General features: G+C 42.2%; 1 protein-coding gene across 1 annotated transcript in view; it reads left to right on the top strand.

Moving 5' to 3' along the window:
- SLC26A4 (solute carrier family 26 member 4) overlaps positions 1-24,347 on the top strand; it is a 42,726-nt gene extending 18,379 nt beyond the window's left edge. The window contains exons 13-21 of the mRNA XM_053251632.1: positions 1,550-1,656; positions 3,660-3,729; positions 6,689-6,781; positions 8,331-8,426; positions 10,685-10,915; positions 13,670-13,724; positions 18,288-18,433; positions 20,497-20,577; positions 21,437-24,347. Coding sequence (XP_053107607.1) covers positions 1,550-1,656; positions 3,660-3,729; positions 6,689-6,781; positions 8,331-8,426; positions 10,685-10,915; positions 13,670-13,724; positions 18,288-18,433; positions 20,497-20,577; positions 21,437-21,460 — 903 coding nt within the window. The 3' untranslated portion in view covers positions 21,461-24,347. The remainder of the gene's footprint in view (positions 1-1,549; positions 1,657-3,659; positions 3,730-6,688; positions 6,782-8,330; positions 8,427-10,684; positions 10,916-13,669; positions 13,725-18,287; positions 18,434-20,496; positions 20,578-21,436) is intronic.
- Positions 24,348-25,325: the final 978 nt, after the last annotated feature.

Genomic DNA, 25,325 nt, shown 5'->3' with positions numbered 1-25,325 from the left:
TGCATGGACTGGCACAGTTCAGTCCTAATTCAGACCGAACCATGCCAAAGGTCAGTTCAACAAACCAGCTCAAACCAGTTCAGAAGTGGTTTGCGAATGAACTGCTTGAACTGGCCCAGTTTGCAGCAGTCCGGTTCACAAGCGAAACGGTTCTGCAAATCCCTAGTCCATGAAACAGAACACAGAGAAGCAAGACCATTAAAAACAAGGTAGGAACTTTTGCAAATGTGTATTTCTGTTTGGCCAGAACCAGCATGACACAGAGGACACTCTACCTATTGCACACAGGTATGCTGTTTGGTGTCACAGGGATTCAAATAGCTTGTATCTTGACAATAGCCCTATGCAGCTGTTCTGTGCCATGACCAAAGGAACGCCCATATAGCTCTTCTCTGGCCTCTAAGGCAGACAATTTATATATTTCATTCATTTATTTTTGAAATGTGTATCCCACCAAAATGGCTCCACAGAGCTCTGAGATAATTCCAGCTGTGCACAACTAGTTGCATGTAGTAGCTAATGGTCCTGGAAGTGATAAAGGAAAACTACATCCAGTTGATTCAGTGTAGTCCAGATGAACAATGCAATGTGGATGTACATCTGTACCAGTTGCATGTATGGAAGCATGGATCCCCATTTCTGGACTGGGGCAAATAAGCATATACTTTCAAATATCATCTCAACAGTTGGAGCACAATATTCACTGAATAACTGATACATAACTGAGATTCTTATGTCACTTAAAAAACTGCAACATGCTACATAGAACAAACACAGCAATTTACAATGTTAGACTCTTTGGTTATTTCAGCAGATTTCTGAGCACTGAGGATCCAAGGAATGAAGATTGATTGATTGATTGATTGATTGATTGTTAAATTTATACCCCGCCTTTCATTAAGAAAATCTCAAGGCGGCTCGCAATAAAATTTAAAAACACTATTATAAAAAAGACACATTAAAATTTTGAGCTAAAAAGTATAAAAACAAATCTAATTAAAATAAATAAATAAATAAATAAAAACATAAAATATGTGCTGTAAATGCCAAAGCAATTCTTTACAGGCTTGTTGTGCCACACATAACTTAAAATCATCCAAATATTCTGGGTTTTCCTACAGTTAGCCACCTAACATATTGAATTATAGTCTGAATTACCACTTTCAACAGCCTCAAGTGGTCTGGGCAGTACCACCTGAGGCTGTCTAAAGTGGTAATTCAGACTACAAGTTTACATAAGATTGAATGTTCTTCCACAAAAAAGGATCCTTCTTGTACATAGTAAACTAACATGTCAGTGAGAAGGCTAGAGGAAACCTTCTCTCCGACGTTAGCTTTCTATGTAGAAGAATTTGTTTGGTATGAAGATTTCAGTCATGTGTAGCTGCAATATTTATTTTTATTTATTTATTTATTTGATTTATATACTGCCCCTCCAAAAATGGCTCATATGAAGTGGTATAGACCAGAAAGAGGTTTGCCCACCTCAACAGGCTATATACTGCAATGTATGTGAAGGGATCTAGTCTTTTTGCTAATTCTTTTCCAGATGATCTGGGTTTTCACGTGTATTGCATCAATCATTCTTGGACTTGATTTGGGATTGCTTGCTGGTCTGGTGTTTGCACTGTTGACTGTTGTATTGAGAATTCAATTGTAAGTATCATATCAACATGACATATTTTGCAGTTGTATTCCATGAACAAAAACAAAAGGGTGACAAGGTATTATTGCACTAGAGTATTTTTTTAAGGCTGTTGTAGGGGAATGAAAGACAATCCAGTTCCACCATACACATCTGGAGTTACTTAGCATAATCCATTATGAGTTAACACAAGCAGTAAAAAATGTATATTCAGATATGAAAACATGAGGAGGAGCAGACAGAATTAGGGCAACACACTTTAAATAGTTTGAACCAACACCACAATAAGCTATAACTGGAAAAAATGCTACAGTGTAGGCACAGCCTTAGTTGCAGTAGATGCAGTAGACAGGTAGTTTAAGTGCAAATACATCAAGTATAGGTGGCTTGTGATATAAATGTTGTGAATCCAGTAGTTCTTAAAATGAGGTCTGTGGACTTCTGTTGGTCTTTGCACTTTTGGGTGTTTTCCAAGACCACAGTGAAAACCATATTGGAAGATGCTGATGAGACAGAAACTTCCTTCAAGTTTCTACCATATGCTGAAGAGGCAATCCCCTAAAAATAAAAGCCAACATGCTTCTTTAGTCATGCAAATGGATGCAGTGCAAACCTCCAAGAAACCCCTAGCTTTGCAAATGAAGTGGAATGCTTAAGGCCCAGTGTCACAAATCACACCATGCTGCCTGCCACTACATGTCACAGCCCGGTCTGAACCTGCCCTGTGATTTTTAAGTTTAACCACTGCCAACAAGTAGACTTTTAGGTTTTCTCTGGCTGAGTCTACTGAAACCAGCATTCCAGCTTCTGTTGTATTAAAAATTTAAGAAGTGTGGTAAAGGCTTTAGGCATGGAGTGGAGAAAAAACAGACAGAAGCTACAGATTTTTAAATGAAAACAATACATTTTAATGAACTTTCAACCCTGGCTCAGCTTTTTAACATAGAGAGTAAGCAAAGCAATTGTACAGCAGAAGTCTTTATACAAAAAGAGAAGGTTCAGGCCTCATTCCTTCACACCCAGTTTATGTATCCAGCAGAATTGAGGTTATCCCTCCCTTTGCTCTGGAAAGACTTTCCTGGACTGTTCTCGTTAAAGTTGTCCCACTTGAGGGCGTGTGAATGCTTCTCCCCAAATGAAAACTCCTTCCATGTAAAGATAGAGAAGCTCTTCACATGATCCGTGTGAAGAGCTAGTGGGTTATCTGCGGGGAAGGGGTTTTTTACTTACCTTCCCTGCAGATGATCAGAAGCAGTTCCCTAGGCGGGCGGATCACTCTCCCAGACAAGCGGCAGCTCTCTTGCAGGCCACCCGCGCCTCGCTTGGCCACTCTGGGGGCTGGGCTCAGGGAAGCACCGCCGCATGGCACACACCCACCCACGAGTCCCAATAATGCACCGCACAAGTGTGTGGTGCATTATTGGGAGCCCCCTCCCCCTCTGAGTGTGCCAGCAGTGGCTGCAAGTAGCCACAGCTGACACACGGTCAACAAAATGAGGGTAAGGGAGTGCTCGCTCCCTTAACCTCATTTAAGAGGGTGGCTATTTAGGCAGGCTTGCCACCGAGGAGCCACTGGGCTTGCCTAGAGCCTGGTGGTTTTAACAAGTGTGCAAAACTGGGCTGGGAGAATAGCCTCATAGTGTGTCAGAAAGGAGGATTCAGTACCTTTCCCCCAATATTTTGAAGCTTTCAACCAGTTTTCCTTATAACTGGTCATAAGGTAAGACCATATGATGGACCATACAGAATAACCAAATCGGAATTGTGGTTTTCCACAACAACCACATTTGAGAACCATTGTATTACCAAATTAATCTTGTGCAAATAAGCACAAAAGTGGTTTCCATACCTTCTGTTCTTGCTAGGCAATTCACAGATTAGGTGATTAATAGCAGTTGAAATTACATGCAACAAACTGTTCTGTATTATGCATTTACTGAACATTTGGATATGTACTTTGATCATGAACATTTGGATATTTTCTTTGATCAATGTTTTATTTTGTTTTTGTCAGTCCCTCCTGGGGGAGCCTTGGCAACATTCCTGGCACAGACCTATATAAGAACGTCAAAGAATACAAAAATGTAAGACTTTCCAACAAGTTAATATTTCACAAAAGTGTTTTAGTGCTGCTTTAAGGTTTCTTACAAAGTTGGCTGAAGTGCAATCTGCAATACAAAATGATCTATAGACATCTATTCCTCAGCTACTTAAAAGAGTCAGAGTGGAACAAATAATATATACTAGCCAGGAGTTAATTGCTGCATGAAGCATGTCAGGCTAAATTTTACACTATGATGTGTGACTTTGGACTGCAGAACCTATATATGAATTAGTTACTAGGGATGTGCAGAACTGATTCACTTCCGAAGTGGACTGCTGTGAACCTGGCCGGTTGGAGCAGTTCCATCACAAACCAATTTGAGCTGGTTCATTGAATTGACTGGCCCAGCTGATCAGTTTGATCAAACTGGTTCACTTTGATGCTGTTTGGTCCAAATTTGAACTGAATTCGGACTGAACTGCGCCAGATTGTCCTTGCGCACCCCTATTAGTTATAACTAATTAATGTATGTACATTTACTAAATAAATCAGTAAATTGAACAAACTGACATTCTGAGTAGGGGTGTGCATTTTGGAATTTTCTTGTTTCGATTTGTATCCGAATCGAAACACCCCCGTTTTGTTTTGTACCCAAATTTTCTGAATCCAAATCAGCCCTGTTTTGTTTTGTAGCCGAATTTTCCGAATCCGAATCTATTTGGATTTTTTATAAGGGTCCCAGGGCAAAAAGAGTGGGTGGTGCTGGTAGCGTCCAATGGGTGGAAGTTAGCAGCCAAACTTCAAAGGAATTAGGCAAAGGGCTGATTTTTTTGTGAATTTTTTAAGTTTACACATCTTTAAGAACTTTCCCATAGGGAATAATGGAGATTCCAGCAAATGTATCGCTTCAAATCAAGGGGAAAGGGATGACCCAGAGTGGAGTGTGGTGGGTGATAGTGCCCAATGGGGGCAAGGAAACTTCCAGAATTATTTCAAAGAAATTGGGCAAAGGGCTGATCTTTTGTGATTTGATGAAGTTTACGTGTCTAAGATTTATCCCATAGGGAATAATGGAGGTTTAGGTTTCAGCAGCCCCATAATTCCACTTGGGAGCACTGGGGTTGCCCAGAGTGAGGGGTTGTGTAGTGCACATAGGGTGCCAACCACCCCCATTCCCACAAGCCCGTGGGGTACTGGGTTTTGTTGTTTCTGAGGTGTTCATTGTAGATTCTTTGGTAGCATATGAGATTTTCAGTGAAAAACAAGAAACCACTCTCATATGCTACCAGAAAATCTACACTCAGAACACCACAAAATCAACAGAACCCAGCACCCCATGGGTTAGCAACCCTTCCCCTGGCCAATGTGGGGTCAGTAAAGAGTGGGAAGAAGCAAAAGAGCCAATGGGGAACAAGGAGGGAATTGTCAGCAGGTCAGCCCATGATTTAGGTCACCGATCAGAAGGCTGGAAGGGTGAGAAATTCAAAGAGATGTCAAACACAAAATGGAGACTGACTCAAAGATCACCACAAAATGGAGGTCCAAAACAACAAAACGTTTTGTAGCCAAAACAGGGACGTTTTGTTTTGTATACAAAACTTTTGGGTCTGGAAAATGGGTGTTTTGCTTTGTCTACAAAACACCTGAAACAGGCTGTTTTGGGTACAAAACGTTTTGTATCCGAAACGTTTCGCACATCCTTAATTCTGAGCAATTACTTCTGAATCCTCTAGGTTTCTCACTATAGCTTGTACAGACACTATTTTTGCCTCTCACTATTGTTATGCTCACACTAATTTAGCTTTGATCCTGTGGGCATAGGATGGTAATTATTAAAATGTAATACAGAAAGAGAGAAGTCTTGCTTTAGTGGGGCTAGCTTTGCTACGGGGTGGTTGTAGAGCCTATTGTCCCCTTTAAACAAACACACAAACACACACACAAACATAAACACCAAACACAAAATCTCCCAAAATAATTGGGAGATGTTTAGTTTACTGCTGAGATGTTTAGTTTACTGCTGGAGTGAGTGGAAAAAACTTAGCATACAATATACATAGTTGCTTGAATTAAGGATGTGTCCAAAACGTTTTGGAGGCCATTACAGAAGCGTACCTCCCTGACACCCCATTGCTGTTGTCATCTGGAAGTGGCAGGAAGTACCGGATGCACGTGCGCTTGATACTTCCGGCCACTTCTGGTCGAGGACGGCAAAGGGGCGGCAGGGAGATACGCTGCCGCCCCGTGGGGCTTTGATACAATGGAGTGCTGACGGGGGAAGTGTGGCGGGTGGGGTAAGTGCACCCTCCGCCACCCTTAAGGGGGCACCCCTGCCACCTCCAAAGCGTGGAGGAGTGGTTCCGGGCACATTCCTAGCTTGAATTCATGTTTTACCCTGAATTGTGCTTTGAGTGTTGTACAAAGAAGGTGCAACTTGGAGGGGAAAATGTTTCTATCCCCTGCACTTAAAGAGTTACAGGTATCCCTATTTCTTAAAAAAGAAGAAGAAGAAGAAATAAATCTGTGCAAGCCTCACTTCTGTAATACGGTGTACTTTTATGTGTACTTCTGTAATATAGTGTACTTTCACAGATGTACAATTGTGATAGAATGGCTATTGCATACCTGCCAACATGTCCCTATTTTCCCATGCAGATGAATGGGAAAATACAGACATGTTGGCAGGTTTGCTATTGCTGTCCCTGAATGCATGACTGGTTTTAATCCCTCAGATCCTGGCCAGCTTTCAAGAAAAGTGGTTGACAACATGCTCTAAGTTTGGGAGATGGGATCTGTGTGTGGACACTGAGGAATGGTAGATTGTCAGGAGTAAGTCATGTGTGATAAAGATTTGCAAGTCAAGTGGAGTGGCTAAACACAGGATGTAAATACTGAAGGGAAAGGAAAGGGGTTAGCAACCCAGCATGGACAGCATGGCAGTAATAGAGCATATTTACTTCATGCATGCTTATTTCAATTCAAAATTATTTTCACAACAGATCATTGAACCAGAAGGAGTGAAGATTCTCAGATTTTCAAGTCCTATATTTTATGCTAACATTGATGGCTTGAGAAGCAGCCTTAAATCCACTGTGAGTAGTCTGCAGTGCTGCCAAATGTTTTCAATTTACAGTGGCTGGCATCTTGTCAAGCACCAGGAAGTGTTTTTACATTGGGGCTTTTAAAGCCCTTTAATTCGCATCTCCTCTGGAATGGAGGGGGTGCATTCACATTCAGCTAGATTTACCCCAAAGTCCCTGCAAGTTGTTGGGGAGCAGTTCACACACAATTTGTGTTAAAGTGTAGCCCGATTTATATCTGGTGGAGGGGGGGCGTCCAGTATTTGTCTCGGGTTTTGGGGACAACCTTGAGTTCGCAGTAAAGCCTCCCTGTAAACTCATGGTAAAGCCTGCTGTGTGTAAAAGTCCCAGGCTTTGACTGGCTCAGGGGGCTCATCCAGTGCTGGGAATAGCTGGAGAAGGTCACAGGAGACATGCAGGAGTCAGGCTGGGCCAGTCCAGGAGTTATAGCAAGAGACCCACTTGAGCACAGCTGTGACTCCAGGCAGGCACCAAGAGATCAGGGCTAGGCCCCCTGGCCCCACCCCCCGCATCTGACATCAGATGCAAGGGGTCAGCTAGCCACCTCCCCGTGTCTGACGTCACATGCGGGGCATGGTGTCCCTCCAAAACGGGGCCGTGCGGCCCCATTTGGGAGGAAGATCAGCCCTGCTGTGTTGCCAGTTCTCCCTACCTTTAAAAGGCCATACTGCCAATGCATTGCAATACCCTGGCCATACTGCCAATGTAGTGTAGGCTGATTTTGGTCCCAAATGGGACTGTGCGGCCCCATTCGGTAGTGAAATAATGCCCCCCCATGCGTTTGATGTCAGATATATCTCCCTGCTGCCCCTTCCCTTTCCTTGGCTGGAAGTGCTGTGCAACTTGTCAACATCTTCCATTAGCACAAGGATTAGTCCGGAACAGATTCTCCTTTCTTTGTTTAATGTCCTTGTGCTACGTCCTTGCACTAGTAGAGCAGGCTTGCTCAACTTTGGTCTCCTCTGCTGTTTTTAGACTACAAGTCCCATAATCCCGAGGCACAGTGGCCAATTGCCAGGGATTATGGGAGTTGTAGGCCAACATCTGCAGGAGGGCCGAAGTTGAGCAGCCCTGCACTAGAGCAACAACATTATACTAGTGTAACACTAGTCTGGATGTAGGCCACTGGCCACAATCCAAGTTATGGTATGGTCCCATGGCATGGACAGAAGGCATATGTTGCATCAACCTTGCTGAAACTAACCAAGGCTGGATCTGCTCAGCACCACTTGGATGAGGGGCTGCTAGGCAATCCTATGTATTCAGCCCTGAGTTCCATGCAAGAAAGGAAAGGATGTAAATGTAATAAAAGACATAGTTGTGTACTTAAGCCTATTTGTTTAAATGGGTTGTGGCCAGTGGCTGACATCTAGACTAAATTATTCCAAGCAGTCCCCTTGAAATTAATAGAACAAGTTAGTGATGACTAAATTCTCCCATTAGTTTCACTCAGATTACTTGTGGATATCAGCTGGAGTGTTTATTCCCCTAGTGTACCTGGGAAACAAACAATAGCTTTGTTCAATTCTGCTTTCTGCAGGTGGGATTTGATGCTGTTCGTGTATACAACAAGAGGCTTAAAGCCCTGAGAAAGATACAGAAGCTAATCAAGAAGGGGAAATTAAAAGCAACTAAAGTAAAGTATCAACCTTCCTTCTCTTTTTTGTACTTAAAGGGTCTTTATCACAAGTAAAAAACTGAGACATAAGTGCTAGTTTTGTTTCAGTATACACTCAAGGGATCTACATTTCTGTTTCATTTTAAAATGAATAATAATGTGTGACATGTAATACAGTACATCCAAGGAGATTTTCTGAAGAACTGTGCATGTCACACACATTTGTGTATGCTGCTTTTAGTCTTGGAAGGAAAGGCAGGGACCTGTGGCTGGGACAGCCCAAGGTATTGCAGTGCCTGAGGCAAGCTGCAAAATGCTGCCTTCCCTTACACCCCTGATGGGGTGGGGCAGGCCCCTTTCAAAACCCAGCCCTTACAAGCTTTGAAAGTGGTGGGGGGGGGGGCAGGGAGAAGGGGCTAGCAGCTTCCTCTTCAGCATTTTGTCACCCTGCTGTTATCCCAATAACTTGCAGCCTGAGGTGACTACCTCATCTTGCCTCATAAAAGGGCTGCCCCTGCTTGTGGCCAAAGAGATAACAAGAGGGTTTTAGTGAGTGCTGGAGTTCTAAAAGAACTGGGAGGGGAAAGTCCAGCACTCAGGTTGGCATAAGGTCAAGAAGTAAGTTGATAGTACAAAAGATCCCAGGACCTGAAACTGAGGGCAGTGAGCACAGAATTAAACTGAGCTGGAAGATGACTTAGAAGCAAGCATAGGTAGCCAGGGCTAATGATCAGAGGTGACCAGAGTGAGGATCAAAGATGAGGACAGAGCTCAAACAGAAGGATAAACATCCTTCTTAGGGCTGGAGATGTATTAAAATGACAAGGGAGATCGTTGTTGACTTCCAAGTTGCTGGTTAAAGAGTAGAATCTGGTGTAAGAGCTTTTGAGTAACTAAAAGATTAGAGGCAGGATTGTACTCATCTACCTGTGCACCATGTAAAGTGATAAATGGAATCCGTAGTAGAATGAGTTCACCTTCCTTAGAATCTCCATTAATTTTAAATCATGCACATTACCATAATTTCTTCTTGACACATAAATTGAAGTTCTCTCTCCCTCTCCCTCCATCCTGCAAATAATTATTTTCCCAAATGATCTGGAGTACAGACAACAGCAGGGCTTTTATGTGAGTGTGGATATTACATGTGGCTATTGCACACATAGACGTAATGCGGTATCATAATTGCAGCCTTAATCCTATTCCAAACAAAATTAGGGAATGTGTGGTCATGTCATATGTAACTGCTACTAATTGGGCAAGGAGGCAACTCTGAAAGTGGCAGCTTTCTTATATTTAGCATGGGGAGAGCAACTGTCCCTATTTAACCCCTGCACAGCATCCAGCCAAAGACTATTGTAGGTGTCTACCTTGTGTTTCTATTTAGAATGTGAGCTCTTTTTGTACAGGGAACCATATTTCCTTCTCCTGTGTATATTGCTTTGAGAACATTTTTTTGAAAAGCAATATATAACAACAACAACAAATGTTTATATACTGCTTTTCAACAAAGGTTTCCAAAGAGGTTTACATAGAGAAATAATAAATAAATAAGATGGCTCCCTGTCCCCGAAGGGCTCACAATCTAAAAAGAAACATAAGATAGACACAGAGAAGAGAGCTGGTCTTGTGGTAGCAAGCATGACTTGCCCCCTTAGCTAAGCAGGGTCCACCCTGGTTGCATATGAATGGGAGACTTGTTGTGTGATCACTGTAAGATATTCCCCTCAGGGAATGGAGCCTCTCTGGGAAGAGCAGAAGGTTACAGGTTCCCTCCCTGGCATCCTCTGCCTGCAACCTTGGAGATACCTCTTGCTTATGGGCTCCCCAGAGGCATCTGGTGGGCCACTGTGTAAAACAGGATGCTGGACTAGATGGGCCTTGTGCCTGATCCAGCAGGGCTGTTCTTATGTTCCTATATTCTTAAGCCGCTGCCAGTCAATACTGAGCTACGTGGACCTATGGTCTGACTCAGTATATGGCAGCTTCCTATGTTCCTATGACACCAGCAACAGTCACTGGAGGTACTGTGCTGCCAGTAGTTAGGGCAAGTAACTCTCCCCCTGCTAAATAAAGACAATCACCACATTAAAAAGATGCCTCTTTGCCTAGTTAGCAGGGGAGTATACGTAGCAACAACAAACAACAATAATAAAGGAAATTTGAAAGGGGAGCTTATCTGTTAATGTATTATATTTTAAGGGGAAATTCACAGTTCTTTTCCATTTTTAAAAATAAGTATTATATTGAAGATACTATGTATATGTTCTATTTAGAATGGCATAATCAGTGAATTTGGTACTACTAATGAAGCTTTTGAACCTGACGAAGACCCAGAAGATCCTGCAGAACTTGACATTCCAACTAAAGAAGTAGAAATCCAGGTGGACTGGAATTCAGAACTCCCAGTCAAAGTCAATGTCCCCAAAGTGCCTCTCCATAGTCTCATTTTTGATTTTGCAGCGGTATCCTTCGTGGATGTAGTAGCAGTGAGAGCAATAAAAACGGTAAGAGTATTTTATCACCTGTTTAATTAAAAAAACCCTATGTATTAGCATTTATTGCTAATTGCTAGATCATTCTGTAATGTATACACATGAAATTTTAAAAAATCGCATATGAATTGCAATCACATTGCAAAAAAAGTCACATATGAATTGCACATATGATAAATCTGAACCATTGGCATTTATTTCTATATGTACTCTTTGTACACATACTCTGAAATGTAAAAGACTGAACTATTTGCATATTGGCAGATATGCCAAGGGCAAAAAAAAGTCATATTTTCTCCAGGTGAATTCTGGACTGAAACATAAGGTTAAGCTTCTTACTATTTTACCAATATGTATTTATCTGTCACACCTGCCAGCTTGTACACATTCAGCTGGTGGGTAAGTCTGTCATAGAGATATCTTTGTCCCTTATCATAATCAAAGAGAGAGAGAGATTGTGCTGTAGAGTCTGTGTCAACATCTGGTGACCACAAAGCCATGTGGTTTTCTTGATAGAATACAGGAGTGATTTACCATTGCCTTCTCCCATGCAGTATGAGATGATGCCTTTCAGAACCTTCCTATATCGCTGCTACCCGATATAGGAGTTTCCCATATTCTGGGAAATACACCAGTGGGGTTTCGAACCAACAGCCTCCTGCTCTCTAGGCAGGTTGCTTCCCCGCTGCGCCATTAGGTGGCTTATCACAATAAAAACTGGCATGAATCCATGCTCTAAGTAGAACCTATGGTAGAGTGTTTCCTTATGCTACTGAAAATGCTGTTGCACTAGCATAAGATCCTGACACAGTTTTCTTGTACAAAGAAATATACTTCTGTTCCAGATTAGTGCTGCTAACACAAGATGTTGTGCTACTGGCAGCAGTTCATATCATTCTAGTTCCTTGTTGCACAACCCTTAACAATACCTCTTATCACATGTTGCATGCAGAAGTTCTGATTTTTTCACAACATGCAGATGGACTCTATTGTTGATCATTGTTCATGTGGTTTGTTTGCATGTTAGAGTAGGTGTTGAATTAACACTACAACTTGTAGCTGTGTATCTTTGCAGAGCTGTGCTATCACCAGTGCTTCCACCATTGTATATATTGGTCCATACATTTGTCTGTGCTATTAATGTGGGCTGACATACAGATCAAGGATGAATTGGTTTAGTGAGAAAGCAGTCTAACAGAACTTCTCATCTGAATACACCAGAGCAGCGAGGAAGCAGCAATTTTTATGCCCTTCCCTTCCCCAGGAAGACCTCTGTACCATTTGAAAATATGTCCCTGAGGGCTGAGAAACCCCCAGGTGTCAGGGTCTGGCCAACTGCCAGGGAAGATCACGGGACAAAACAGAGCTGCTGCAACAGGATACGGCTCGGAAAGTTCGTCTTGACCAGACTTGGCTGCATGCTGTCGACACGGAGGTTGACAAATGTTGCTTTTCAGCAGTGAGTAGAAAGCTGGTGACGTAATTTATAGTGCAAGCCGAGAGCTCCCAGCTGGCAGGAATTCAAGGCTTATCAGCCCTCTGCAAGAGGCGTTTGCTCCTCCTAATAGTCTCTAGTTGAGTCCTGCATCTTGTAAAACGCCGCTGTTGTGGAGTCAGTGGAGGTTGATTGCATAGCTCCTCTTCGGATTGGTCCTTCACAATTTCTGCTGTCTCAGGTTGTTGTGCCTGCTCTGAATCATTAGCTGGATCTCCACAGCCATTTCATGAACACTGACAGCCTGGCTCTGCCCCTCAGACACTCCTACATTGGCTGGAAAGTTGACAGCTTCCCCTTCCTCCTCGCTGTCTGAGATCAAGGGCATGACACCAGGGACATATTCGCTGGGAAGTTCTGTTAGGTTGCTCTCTTGCTGCACTGGTGCATTCTTGTGCTGTATAGTAGCCATTCATGTAGATTATGTCTATCCTGTTCTGTTCTGTTCTTGGTGCCTTCAAGGCTTGAGGTGAGGCAAAGTGAAGTTGAAGTTTCGCTGTGGCAAAGGCTGAGGAAAGGTAAGGTGAGGTTGGGATCAAACAGAGGCAAAGCTGAGGCAAAGCAAGATGAGGTTGGGATCATGCTGAGGCAAGAATGGTTACCCTAGAGAGGCCACAGGGAACAAGTTGATTCACCAGTGTCTGTAGGCAAACTGAGCTCTGAAGTACTCTTGGACTTAGATCACTGGTTCCAGGCCCCACTTCCATGCCTGGAGTGTCCAGATCTTAAAGGGGCCATTGTGTCTGGAGCTCCTCCTCCATCCTAGCTGTTCTCCCCTGCATTTCTGGTGGTGCAAGTGTACTGATGTTAGGGGTTGTGGTAATGGAGGAGAGGCCGGCTCTGTGGCAGGTTTGGGTTCCACCAGTATTGCCCCAGGACCTATGACCCTGAAGGGGCTTCCTTGGGGGTTTCCTACCCTAGCACATCCTCAGCTTCCCACTCAGTGACATGGTCCATATCAGCCTCCCTACTGTCCACTATGTTGGTTGGATCCAGTGAGGAGGCCAGGACCAGTTCAACTCCCTCAGTCTCTGATTCTGAGTCACTACTGGAAGGGGGTGGGTGGTGACAGGTTAGGCCATGACAATATCCTTCAATCTGTGCGAAAACCTTAAAACTCTGGCATAATTCTCCCGTAGACTGGATTTAAGATAATTAAATAATTTAGTTCTAAAAATAGCCTACCTGTCAATTTTAGATAGGTAAAAATAGGTAATAATATACCCTGAAGAATATATTTAAGATAAACCCTATGCTTTCCCCCCCCCCAGGTTGTCAAAGAGTTTGAGAGGATTGATGTGAGGGTATATATTGCATCACATTTAGGTAAGTATAGAACTGTACCCCTCATTACTAATGGACAGTGTTCAAAGTGTGGAGGAGAAGCCACCGATCAGCTGTAGAGTACTTGCTTGTATGTAGAATCCCTGGCATGGTAATCCCTAGCTTGGGTTCTTTGAACCCATTCACTCAATTATAGCTACACTCTCTGACTTAGACCACTGGTTCCAGGCCTCACTTCCATGCCTGGAGTGTCCAGACCTTAAAGGTGCCATTGTGTCTGGAGAGCCCTCATGGTGTAGTGACTAGAGTGCTGGACTAGCACCAGGGAGACCCGAGTTCAAATCCCCATTCAGCCATGATGCTTGCTGGGTGACTCTGGGCCAGTCACTTCTCTCTCAGCCCGACCTACTTCACAGAGTTGTTGTGAGGAGAAACTCAACTATGTACTTAACTATGTAACTCTGGGCTCCTTGGAGGAAGAGCAGAATATAAATGTAAAAATTAAATAAAACAAATCTTCCATTAAAAAGGGTAGTAAGGTTAGAATCGAACTCTGCCGGAGATCTTGAAGAACATTTGCAAGTTGGAGCAAGTACTGGGCGAGATGATTCAATGGCTTGGCTAAAGCCTTCTTCAGATGTTAAAAAAGGGGAACACTGTATTTATTATGATTATTCCTATTTAGAATAATTTTTAAATATACTGCTTTTCAACAAAACATACTCAACAGTGGTGTAACAGTGGAGAGGGACCTACGCTTGTCCTCTTGCGGTGGTACTTATGTAACCCCCACTCACCCACAGTGGCACCTTCCTGCCACTCTGGCTGCCCGCGGCTGCCCATGGCTACATCACTCCTGACTCTGGCCCTGCCAGCCTGTAGCTGCTGTTGCCTGTCAGCCCTTCCAGCTTCTGGCCTGGGAACTGGAAGGGCTAGCAAGTAGGCAGTAGAGGAGCAGATGGGTGGCGGCGGAGGTGGAGGAGGCAGGCATGCAGCAGAGGAGGAGGAGGATGGGACAGATGGCAGAAGAAGAAGTGGCAGCTGGGTGGACAGCAGCAGGAGGAGGAGTGGCCAACCAGCTAGCCGGAAGGGGAGGCGAGAAAGATGGCCCTCCGGGGTGGCATGGCTTGTGTACCAAGTGTTCCATCTTGGAACACTGGTAGTTCTGCCCCTGATTCTCAAAGTTTACATAGTAAAGGAATAAGAAGATGAATCCCCATCCCAAAGGTGTTCACAGTCTAAAATGAAACAGAAGGGAGACATCAGCAACAGCTACTGGGAAAGATGCAATGTTGGGCTGAACAGAGACAGTTGCTCTCCTGCTGCTAAGTAAAGGAAAGTCACCATATGAAGAGGTGCCTCTTTGCTCAGTTAGTAGGGTAACTGAGACCAGCCTTCTGATCATGGAATGAATCTGTTCACGTGTTTATCTCTGTAGCCAAATGCTGTAACTATGGAGAGTGTGGGGATGAGGCATCTGAGCACATCAGCACTGGGGGTGTGCAGAGCTTGTGGGTGGCTCCCAGGATGCTGTACACAGTAGGAGGAGTGCAGCTAGGTAATTTTGGAGTGTACAGGGGACCTCCTTGCAAAATAAGCATCTTCTCCACACATACGTGCATGTGCACGCACCCCCCTCCATAGTTCCACACAGCATTCCTGAGCACACACAAAGCCCACTGGAATATATTAGCACATCCATGCATGTGGGAGAGAGAGCTTCCCATTGGCACAGACAGGAACAGGAAGGCAGGCACAGACTGAGGCAGCAGCTCACGGAGTTCTCTGCCTCAGTCAGCCCCTCCTGCTCACTGAAGAGTTGAAAGATTTTAAAATTTATTAAAAACAGACTGACCAAATTAAATACACAGAGTCCACCAATCCTACCCTACACCTGTGCCCCATATTAAAGCCCTTTGCCAAAGTAATCAGGAAACTGGTAAAGGGGAAACTGGAAGTTGGAAAATCAGGGAAAGTGGTGGTGGGGATAACGCACACAAGCCCCATACTTTCCATTTCTGTGCAGATACAGGCTCAGCACACTGCAAGGAGGCAGTGGCAGCAGCAGCAGGGTAGGACAGTGGGCATGCACAGCACTCTGGTCTGGGGCATCCAGTGCTAGCCACTCTGCCTCCTTCCTTCTCAGCTGCCTGCAAGCAGCCTGCCAGCCCACTACTACTATGATGATGGATATTTATATACTGCTCTTCAACCAAAGTTCTCAAAGTGGTTTATATACAAAAATGAATAATACATAAGTAACATGGTCCCCTGTCCAGAAAGAGCTCATAATCTAAAAAGAAACATAAGACAGATACCAGCAACAGCCACTGGAGGGATGCTGTGCTGGGGCTGGATAGGACCTGTTGCTCTTCTCCTGTTAAATATAAGAGAATCACCACTTTAAAAAGGTGTCTCTTTGCTCAGTTAGCAGCCCATGCTGGAGAGCTTCAGGGAGGCAGGCAGAGAGGCCTCAGCAAGTCCTGCCACCCGCTGAACAGCTTATCATCGGGTGGGAGGAGCTGCAGCAGGCAGCCTGCCCAAGTGCACGGGGAGCCTTTCGATGGCCAGTGCATCACCAAAGCCCATACAGGCTGCAGGAGTGAGGAGGAAATTCCCAGCGATTTGGGGTGAGGGAGCTGGCAGGTGCACTGGGGCCCTCCAGGAGAGCGGGTGGTGGGGCCCCAGACCTGCAACCCAAGGTTTGGGCCTGACAGTGTCCCTGAACAGTAGAGCATCACCCTTTTTTAACATCTGAAGAGGATTTATAGCAGATTCATGGCAAATTCGTGTTCATATAGGAATCAGGGACCCATGGATTTCCTCGTGGTTCTGAAAATTGCAAAGTATTTTACAAACATTAGTTTAGTTAACTCAGTTTGAAAAAAGAATTTATGCTTTTAAACAAGCAAATAGATTATCTCTGTTAAAGACTGGCTAACTGGTACAACGCTAGTTAACGAAGACCTGGAAAGGGACAAATGATTTCTCAGCATCTTATTTTAGTTGGGGTTAGAAAATTTAGTTTAGTTAGAAGATCCTTTGAGACTTGGCCAATGTACATAACTAAAGACCACATCAGCCTTCTAGCAACATATGGATTAATGATCCAGTAACTGAATGGAAGGAATGTAATGTAGAAAAAACTTCCTGACCCATTGCAGATGAAATCCAGCCACTTTGTCTCTTTGCTTCTGCATCTCAGCTCCCACTTCAGCCTTGATTTGCAAACCAGATCTACTCCCCACGCCCCATCAGGCCATAGGTACAGACAAAAATGCCAAAAGGATGAAGCCCCTCCTTCCTGTGCTGCAGTCTTTACTCAGCCAGCTAGTCCAATCTTTTAAACAACAGGGGGAGAGCTGATCATGGTTCTTCCAACATAATGTCTACTTGCACCCTTAGCTCTTTTGTTTTTAGAGCTAGTTATCAACAGCTATTTGCAATCTCAAGCAAAACATTTCTTATGCAGTAGTACTAGTTATCTGTTACTGAAGTTCAAGGCATTGCCATCTATTTATTCTGTATCTTGAACCAACTTTCTGTATCTTTGTGTCAATGGCATCATCATATACTTTTATTTTATCAATTATGGCAGGAGGGTGTCTCACAATATTTAATTAAAGCTGTTATTAATACTGCATCTGGGGAAGATCTGTGCAGTGCAACTGGAGCAGCATATGATGGGGGAAACGAGGGAGTCAAAAACAGTGCAAAATGTACAGGATGAGAAAACAGGACCCTCTGAGAACTATTATATCTTAATGGTGATCCAGTATCCTTCACCAGAGGCATAACTATAACAGGGCAAGGGGAAACAGTTGTCTTGGGGCCCATTGCCTTGGGGCCCCCCCAGAGGCGAGTCACATGACTGACTCCTCCAGCCGCACACCCGCCCGGGCTTCCTTCAGTTGTATTCATCCTTCAAAATTGATGTGGGTGTTAAGACCTGGAGCTACCAGACCAGCATGTCTTTCTCTGGTACTATTAAATGACTTGCATCATCCACAATTTACAAAACCTTTTAAAAAATAATTTAGGATGATGTTCTATTGTGGCACATAGGATTTATATATAAAAATTTTACTATGCTTTTTGTTACCACTATACAGCCTCATTTAAGATTTCTTTACTTCATAAGCTGAGCTTCAGTGGGGGGGGGGGCATTTTAAAAACTTGTCTCTGGGCCCACTCCAACCTTGCTATGCCCCTCTCCTTCACAATGCAGGCTTTACGCCTGCGCAATAGTCCCCTCCATGTGTGAGGGGTGGAGCTTCAGAGCACTATGAAGAGCTTGAAATCTTCTGAGGGGACTATTGTGCAGGCACAAAGTACATCTTGTGAATGATACCGGATCACCAAAAGATCAAACGTTACAGGTGAGCAACCTGTTTTTATAACTTTGGCTTATTATCAGGTTATTGATTATTGGTATATTTTTCTGATTATTTTTAGCAAAGTAAACATAGTTTTGCTAAAACATGCAAATAAAAAATAATAATTTAAAATAGGTTTTTTTGCATACATTGTTTCAATAAACCCAGATATGTACATTTTTATCTGTCTTTTGTATTACTGCACATTTTCATTCTTTTTTCTTTTCAGACCACATTATCAAAACACTAGAACACTGTGCCTTCTTTGATGATGATGTCCAAAAAGACATGTTTTTCCTGACTGTTCATGATGCTGTACTTCACATACAGAGTCAGATCTTGTACAGAGATATACAGGACCCTATATTTGAAAAGGTAGTTTCAATAGTTTTGATTTCATTGATTTATACATACTGTAAATAAATCTTTCTTTATAACAAAAGTACAAAAATCACAAAAAAAACCAACAGATGTATTTTTGACCAAAAATATATCATTTGTTGTTGTTTTTTAACCTTGGTTGTTTCCTGCAGAAAAATGTGAAATGCAAACCTTGTTTTATGTACAATAAATTATCTGCATAATATAAGCATATCATAAAAACTGTTTGTCTTCTCCAGACAGTACAAATCCCTCTGCCATCATTTATTTACATGCTATATTTCCTCTGGCCATTGCTGGTATTGTCACAGACCATTTCAGGATTTAATCGCTCCTTGGATTCAACTGCATCTGTGTGGGTTTTTAAAAAAAAAAAAAAAGAATAACTCAGTCTTGATCTAAAAGTCCCTGATGCACTTTGCCAGACTCCTGGGGGATGGGGTGGGCTCCTATCCCTTCTTGGACTCCGGAATGACTGGGACAGCACCAAAAAAGGGTCAGCTTCAGAAACAGCCAGGTGAGGAGGTTAGTTTGTCACCTGAGTCCTCCTCCTGGCTTGCTGCATTCAGCCATTTCCCTCTCCTGCTGGAGAACTTCTGGCTCTCATACTCAGAAGCAGCTCCTCCTCCTCATCAGCTGCTTTGTCTAAATACCCCAGTGCAAAGCTGACAGGGCTTAAAGCCTTCTTGCAGCCCGCCCCCTCCCTGACCTTGCTTCCATCCTGTTTCCTGCTACACCCAACCTAGCTGTCTCCCTGGAGCTGTTTCCTGCAGCTCTCCCTGACTTGTCCTCTCAACTCCACTGGGATCTGACCAGCTTGGACCCTTCTCATCCCTACTGCCCCCTGAAGGGATTGAAAGTCTCACAGAAGGGATAATATGCCCTTCTCCAGACTCCACAGGGCCACCCAAGCAACCAGGTAACATGGCATCCCGACACACATATTAAAAGGAAGGTAAAATACATGTAAATGATCTGACTTTTGGCATTACTTATTCTGGGCTAACTTCAACCTGATCAGAAAGGAAATCAAAAGTTATAATAATGATCTTAATAATACTCATAGTGTTCTCTGAATATTGCCCACTCTGGAGATCTGATTCAATCTTGGGGATCCCAACACTGGAACTAAGATATGAATGTATGTGGCACCACTTGAACAAAAACATATAAAAAGGAAAGAGAAACCATAAGCATGATTTAGCCAAGTAATGCAATGTTAAATCTCATTTTTATTTATTTATAACTAACTAACTAACACGCACATATTTGTATACTGCCCAGAATGCAAGTCTCTGGGCAGTTTACAACAAACACATTTATTTCAATAGAATAGTTAAGCACATACTCAAATCTCTTATTTAAATAAATACATTTAATTATTGGTTGGATAATTAAACTTGGCCCCATAATCTTGGGAATTTGAAAAGGCGCAAGGATGCACAAATAGTTTCACTACTGCCACAGTCACATTTTAGCAGAGCATACATTACATTTGTCTTGCACTTCTCTTAAGTATGAAGCTCCATTTAATTCTGTTTTCTTAGAAGTGGTCTTTAGTCTTGATGACCCTTCCCAGAAGTGGAAATAGTTAGAACAGAATGTTTAATGTGTTCATACATGCTTGTTGTACTTGATAGAAAATATGATAGTCTATTTCTGTGTATATATAAATATCAATAATAGATATTTAATACCAACTTTGAAAAAAAGATTGCTATGTTGATGCAAGTACTCTTGGTTTTAGTTGGGTTAGAACTGAGTATTAATACTTCAGACTCATTTTTTCAGGATTACTAAAGATTACTAAATGTCAATGGACCTTCTTTAGTAAATTTAGTCAGAATTTCAGCCACTGATTATTAATACTCAGTTCTATTTAAGTTTTTATTTAATTCTGATTAATATTAAAAGCCGCAGATATCTACCTTTTTAAATAAAAAGCCTGAATTAATTCTGAGCATGCATCAGATAATTCATTAATAGCATAGCATCAACTGCATTATGATCAACTTCCTATGTACACCGTCATAACATCTCTTAACCTTTTGGTCTAGATTTCATTGATGCAGGAGTCAAAAGAACCACTAGAATTCACGGAAGCAGACCAGAATGAAGAGCTTGATGTTCAGGAAGAGGTATAATTTTATTTAGTACAGAGTCTACAGACCATTTGTATTTTTATCCTTTCCAGATAAAATAATGATAAATGTACAGAGCTATTTAGGAAACAGACTAGTTGATCTTGGATCTCCTTCCAGCCCCTATGAATTTCCATCTTAAAGAGGTTTATTACCCATAAGATATAGCTATTTTATTACTGCATCAGACAACTGGCCTTGTGTGTTACATCTTACCCTTAATGTGGTGTTTTTTGTGTGAAGTGTATGGATAAGTAGAAGTAGCCGCCAATCAATGGAGGAAGTCTCTAGCTTACCCTAGAGTCAGTCCCTAGAGATTGAATCAAATGCAGATTTAAAATAAATGAAAGCTGCATTAAGGGATGATAGCTAACCTATTAATAACTTGCTGACTGTGGACAGAGAGAGCTTTTGCAAGCTCCTGTTAAGGAGCTCATTTGGGGATATTGGGAGGGACAACGCATATCCCAAAAGTTAGCTTTTGAGAGAAAACCTGGATCTACCACCCGGAACAAATCCACCCCTGAAGAAACAGAGAATACATGTGTTTACAGCCATAGCATGTTTGAACAAAGGTTCTGTAAGGAGGTTCTCCTCCTCCTGCCAATCAACAGGGCACAGCCAATAATACTGGAAGTCTGGGGGAAGAAAGGTGAGAGAAAGAACTGGGAGAAAGGAGTAAGGGAGGAAAGAGTGTGACAGTTGCTGCTAGTTGCATTGACAGAGGGTGACAGTTGCTGCTAATAGGGTAAAAATCAACACCAACCTCCTGGCTATTGCAAGAGTTGTGAAAAACAGATTATGACTTCAGAAATAATTCCTTTTTCCCATTCCCTTTTAAACCTTTTTTCACTAGGCGATGCGAAGACTTGCTTCATAAAAGGAAGACTTGAATTCGTCATATCTATGAACTGTAGCAAACACACACCAATATCTCAAGGAGTTTCATCACTGGGACAATTTATTTTGCACTACAAGAAGACATTTATTTTGTACTACAGATGTCTCAGGTTCACCTACCTTTTTTTTTTTTTTTGCATATGTACTTAAAATTACTTGGTAAAGTTGCTCAAAATCAAATTAATGGGGAAATTAGCTTCTACATGCATAATTGCATTTAAATTATAATTACATGCATCATTGCATTTAAAGTCCAAAGTTATTTCAGTTTATATTTACTAGAAAGCAAGCTATTTGTTGGTATGAACTGGGAAGATGCTTAAGACTCTGTTTGTACAATGCCAAGTAGAATGTGATGTCTCCGTCTCTCAGGGTACCTCTTGGTGCTACTGCCACAATGGCAACACTATTCATGACTGATAAATACCATAGTAATAAATAGTAGGAACCTAAGTTCTGGAAGCAAAACAGCGTTCTGGAAGATGTAAGGTTTTGATTTGCTAACACAAAAATATTCATAAAGATATATGATATACAGTTCAGAAATCACTTATTTCAGAACTAATAAGTTGAAATATAGAAGAATGACTTCACCATGTGAATAATAGTTTCAGATGATATTCAAATGCCTGATTTTCTTGCAAGGTTTAAATCAAATGGTGGCTAACTTTTTTGGCAAGTGTGCTACATGGTCTATCTAAAGTATGAGGTAGAGCCACTTTAGTGTGCATTTTGGTACATATGCAGCCTCAAACACCACCCCACCCTGCCATGTTGGGGTGGTCTTGCCTCTTGTCTAGTAACAGGTAAGCAGGTGGAAGCACTGAACTGGAGACAGAGGTGCACCTAGGTAATTTTGGAAGCCCCCCCCCCCAAATTAAGAATCGTCATGTTCCGCTGGGTGACCACACTACGCAGGACAGAGTAAAGAGGATTGGGGGGGGCAGGGGCTATGGAGGCCCTGGACTTGGGCACCGAAGTCCAGGAGTACGAGTGCCTCTGACTGGAGAGGCAGGTAGAAATGGAAGCCTGACTCTATGTCATCACCAGGCTCAGGGAGGCCCTCCTCCTGCCCGAGCATGCTGCAGAAACTCCTATTGTCTATAGCAGTTTTGGCACCCATGTTGCAGGCAGGTAAATTAGCGCTTTTTACAACTATTAATACAAATGGAAGCTATTCAGACAAATAATTGCTCATTATGCTATTTTGAAGATTCCTGTTATAATGCTATTTTGAATTATTGCTTCCATGCCCTGCAACTCAATCCTTATGATGGAGTTTGTTGCACTAGGCATAGTTATAACCATGATATTATATTAGTGCTGAGGGCAGATATGATTAAAAGTTTAGGATTTGGATGTTGATTTGATAATACTGTTTTTAGAATATAACAACTAGTAATAATTAATGGAATTAAAAACAATAACTATTAATCACAAAGGTTTCTAGCAAGACATATCCTATGTAAGTGAATGGAGATTTTGGTTTGAGGGCCAGAATAATAGATTCCTTAGGCCGCGAATCAGTTGTAGCTGATTTAAAGTGCTATGCTTGCACTAACTTGTGCCTTACTCTGTGAATATTCTTTTCCAAATTAATAGGCCTGCTGGTTAACCCATTAACAGAATGAATGAAACCAAACCGAATAAGTGAAAAAGCTGTGAATACATTTCTCTATGCAATATCACCCCTGGTTATATATCTACATCTCTATATTAAGGAAATAATAAAATTGTACAAAGTACATTATTTTTGCGACTCCCCCCACTAAGAAATGAAATATAATAGGAAATCATGGGATCTTCTGACAAAATAAAATATTTTTCTTCACAGAGGAGGATTTGCATCAAATGGGATATTTTTCTCTCTGGGGGGGGAAAGCAGCTATGGAGGGCCCTGATCAGGACCATATTGCAGGCAAATGGCTAAAGCCCCTCCAGTACTCCCCATGGTGCACTGGCAAACTCATGAGAGAGGGGAAATTAAGCATTTCTCATCAGTTTTGCATTAGAAAGTGCACACTTAACAGTGTTTGTTTTAAGCTTATTTGTGTACACTGCATTCATACATAGTACCATGAACATGTTCATAGACCACCAGAAATCCATTTCTTCATTTGCCCTTTCAGCTTGTCTGCATGTAGTAGCATCCAATGCCAGTCTATGTATATAATGGGCAAATCCCTAGAGGTGCCTTTTCTTCATGAAAGGGATTCATCTGTTATTTATGTCCAGTGGCCCCCACCAAGCATATGCTGCAGTCACCAAATCCCACTGATTAAGTCCCATTGACTTTAGCAGACCATTTTCCTATATGCATACCTTGAATGTACATGTCAGATGGAAAGTGATATATTGAAACTAGTGCAACATACTAAATAACTACTTGAAACATGGTATACACCAGCAAATGTATAAAGTACAAATGCATATTCATGCATATTTTGGGCATTAACAAGCAGACAAATCATGCTTATTGTTGCTCTTAGTTTATTAGCAAATGCATATGATACTCATCTGCACAAATTCATTTTCTTATTTACTGAAGTTAAACACCATTCATTATTTAAAACAATTCCATAATTGCCACACAGAAAGAGAATATTGGTATTATATCAAGGAAGCAATCTACACTAGATGTCTTTAAAAAAGCTAAAATCATAGAGGGAAAATAATCATTTTATGAAAATAATCCGATTACTTTTTGCTGTAAAAAAGACATTGTGTTTTCTTTGGATTTTGTAAATATTAAAACTGGATCTTTGTACCTTCATATTATGTTAAACATTATCAGTTGAAATGCCTGTATTTGAAAGAATGTTTTGAAAGCAAACATCCACAATGAAATAAATATATTCTCACATTTTCTTCTCAGTTTAATTCTTCTGACTCTTAAGAGACTCTGAGCTCTTTCTCGCCAGCAGTGAGAAAGGACTACCCAGATTGTGGGGAGGAAGCCCGAAAGTGCTTACCTCCCTGCAGATGATCGTTCTGCCATCCCTGGAATGATCGTGCACCCAGATGAGCACCAGCTGTTGCCAGCAGTTGCCATGTTGCCCCCCCCCCAGCTCCAATAATGCACCACATGAGTGCAGGGTGCATTATGGGGATCCTCCCCTCCCCTTGTCTGCCAGCCAGGGCTGACACACGAGTGAAAAAATTGGGTTAGGAAAGTGTTCTTCTAAGCCTAACCTCATTCTGAGAGTAGGCTTCGTAGGTGGGTTTGCCGCCATGGCCAATCCTGGTGGTTCACATACGCGTGCAAAACTCGGCTGGGTTCCCTTAGCCTGGTGTTGCATGTGTGTGTGAAAAGCCTCATTTTTTTGTCAAAAACATATGGCCCATCTAACAAGAAAAACAATATTCAAACTCCCCATTTTGGGGACATGTGTCTATCTGATACATATGTAATGCAAATAGATGTATTTTAAGATAAAAATAATCCAACTGGGTAAAAGGTGAAATCATCCTTTAGCTCTCAGGGTGATTTTGTTTTTGCTTGTTGAATTCCATGTTGGCAACATATTTCAGGTATACACACTGTAATGTTTCTTTTGCAAGTTACGCGATCTAATCCAAAACTACACTGGTCGTTTAGCTTGTTTCCCAATGCCACAATTTTAAAAGTTTGTTCAAACAAGTATTGACCCTCCAAAGACGGATACTACTTCTCCGTGATGAGTAATATTAGGAACACAGGAAGCTGGCTTCTACCGAGTCAGACTGTTGGTCCAACTAGCTCAGTATTGTCTACACAGACTGGCAGTGGCTTCTCCAAGATTACAGGCAGAAGTCTCAGCCCTATCTGGAGATTCCAAGGAGGGAACTTGGAGCTTTCTGAATGC

Source organism: Hemicordylus capensis, chromosome 5 (genome assembly GCF_027244095.1).
Source record: "Hemicordylus capensis ecotype Gifberg chromosome 5, rHemCap1.1.pri, whole genome shotgun sequence".
Classification (NCBI taxonomy): domain Eukaryota; kingdom Metazoa; phylum Chordata; class Lepidosauria; order Squamata; family Cordylidae; genus Hemicordylus; species Hemicordylus capensis.
Note: the sequence above shows the minus strand (reverse complement) of the source record. Positions and strands in the feature narration are given on the sequence as shown.